Source organism: Colossoma macropomum, unplaced genomic scaffold (assembly GCF_904425465.1).
Source record: "Colossoma macropomum unplaced genomic scaffold, Colossoma_macropomum, whole genome shotgun sequence".
Lineage (NCBI taxonomy): Eukaryota > Metazoa > Chordata > Actinopteri > Characiformes > Serrasalmidae > Colossoma > Colossoma macropomum.
In genome coordinates, this window is record NW_023494794.1 from 22,559,896 (window position 1) to 22,561,486 (window position 1,591).

Here is a 1,591-nt window from a genome sequence, read left to right on the forward strand (position 1 = left end):
GTCCTATTAGATTCAATGCTCTGAAGCCAGATTAGGATGGTCCAGATCTAGAACTTTAGAGAAGCTAGAACTTTAGAGAAGTTATGAGAGCGCAAACACCTGTAAAGCTCGTGCGTAATTGGACCTAAAAGCAGCTACCAGTTTGTTAGTTATGATGATCCGGCGCACATTGCGCAATCAAAGGTGCTGGACCAAATAAACAGCCCAGAGGTCACTTATTAAGCTTTTAACTCTGACCACAGTCACCAAAACTCAATTGGTCCAACGCACTTTTGCGCGCGCCCATTAACAGCTAACGTTCCCAACTGATGGATTTGTTTTCTTATTCTGTTTTGTTTTCCAGACAACAGCAGCAGCCAATTGCAGAGCAGCAAGCGCATGCGCACGGCGTTCACGAGCACGCAGCTGCTGGAGCTGGAGCGCGAGTTCACCTCCAACATGTACCTGTCGAGGCTGCGGCGCATCGAGATCGCCACCTACCTGAACCTGTCCGAGAAGCAGGTGAAGATCTGGTTCCAGAACCGCCGCGTCAAGCACAAGAAGGAGGGTAAGGGCGGGGGCGCGCACCGCGCGGGCGCCCAGCACCAGCACCAGCAGCAGCAGCGCGCCTGCACGTGCTCGTCGTCCCTGTCGTCCGCGCGCTGCTCCGAGGAAGAGGAGGACGCGCCGGGGTCACCTTCATCCTCGGGGAAAGAGGACGCAGATCTGTCCGTCAGTCCGTGAAACGCGTCTCGACGCACGCAGAGACTTTACAGAGCAGCCAAAACAAAACAAAACAAACAAACAAACAAACAGCCGGTGGCTACACACCCAAAAAAGATGGTTCTCCAAGGGTTCTTAAGCAAAGGTAATAGCTCAACTCAGACCCATGAGTTCTGTAAAGAACCCCTGCATGCGTAAATAGTTCTTTACATGGTGAAACGGTTCTTCAGATTGAAGGAGAATGTGTTTGGTTCTATATTGCACCAAAAAAGCTTGTATATAGAAGCAGAACCCTGTTTGGTGCTTTACTAAACCATTTTCATATATAAGCATTGTTTTGTATATGGTTCTGTTTAGAACCAAAAAAACGTTCTGCTGCTTTTACGATAGCTTGTTTACAACAGCAGAACCCTTTTTGGTTCCATACACAACACATTCTCCATCAATCTGAGGAAACATATCACCATGCAAATAATCACGCACGCAGACCTCATGGTGCTATATAGAACCATTGCTTTTGCCAAAGAACCCTTGGAGAACCTTCTTTTTAGGTGTGTGCCATGCAACTTAAGTCTGAAGTGTCTTGACTTTTGGCTTAAGTTACCTGTTTTATGGAACACACCTGCGCGCGCGCCGTCTCACCTGTAAATATATATATATATGTGAAGAGAGAGAGAGAGAGAGAGAGAGAGAGAGAGAGAGAGAATAGAGGTTTTATATTAAAAACTGTTGTATAATTGTATACATGTTGTACGATGTTAGTTTTTTTTTCTTTCTGAGAACAGATTACGGTTCCGTCTCCAAACACCTTCCAACGTCACCAAAACGAGTTTGGTGATATTTGCATATGCAAATATTGCAAACATTCCAAACAGAAAAATATAAACTA

General features: G+C 45.9%; 1 protein-coding gene across 1 annotated transcript in view; it reads left to right on the forward strand.

Moving 5' to 3' along the window:
* Positions 1-799, forward strand: part of gsx1 (GS homeobox 1) — a 1,248-nt gene extending 449 nt beyond the window's left edge. The window contains exon 2 of the mRNA XM_036581043.1: positions 344-799. Within this exon, the coding sequence (XP_036436936.1) occupies positions 344-723 (380 nt within the window). The 3' untranslated portion in view covers positions 724-799. The remainder of the gene's footprint in view (positions 1-343) is intronic.
* The last annotated feature ends 792 nt before the right edge of the window (positions 800-1,591 follow it).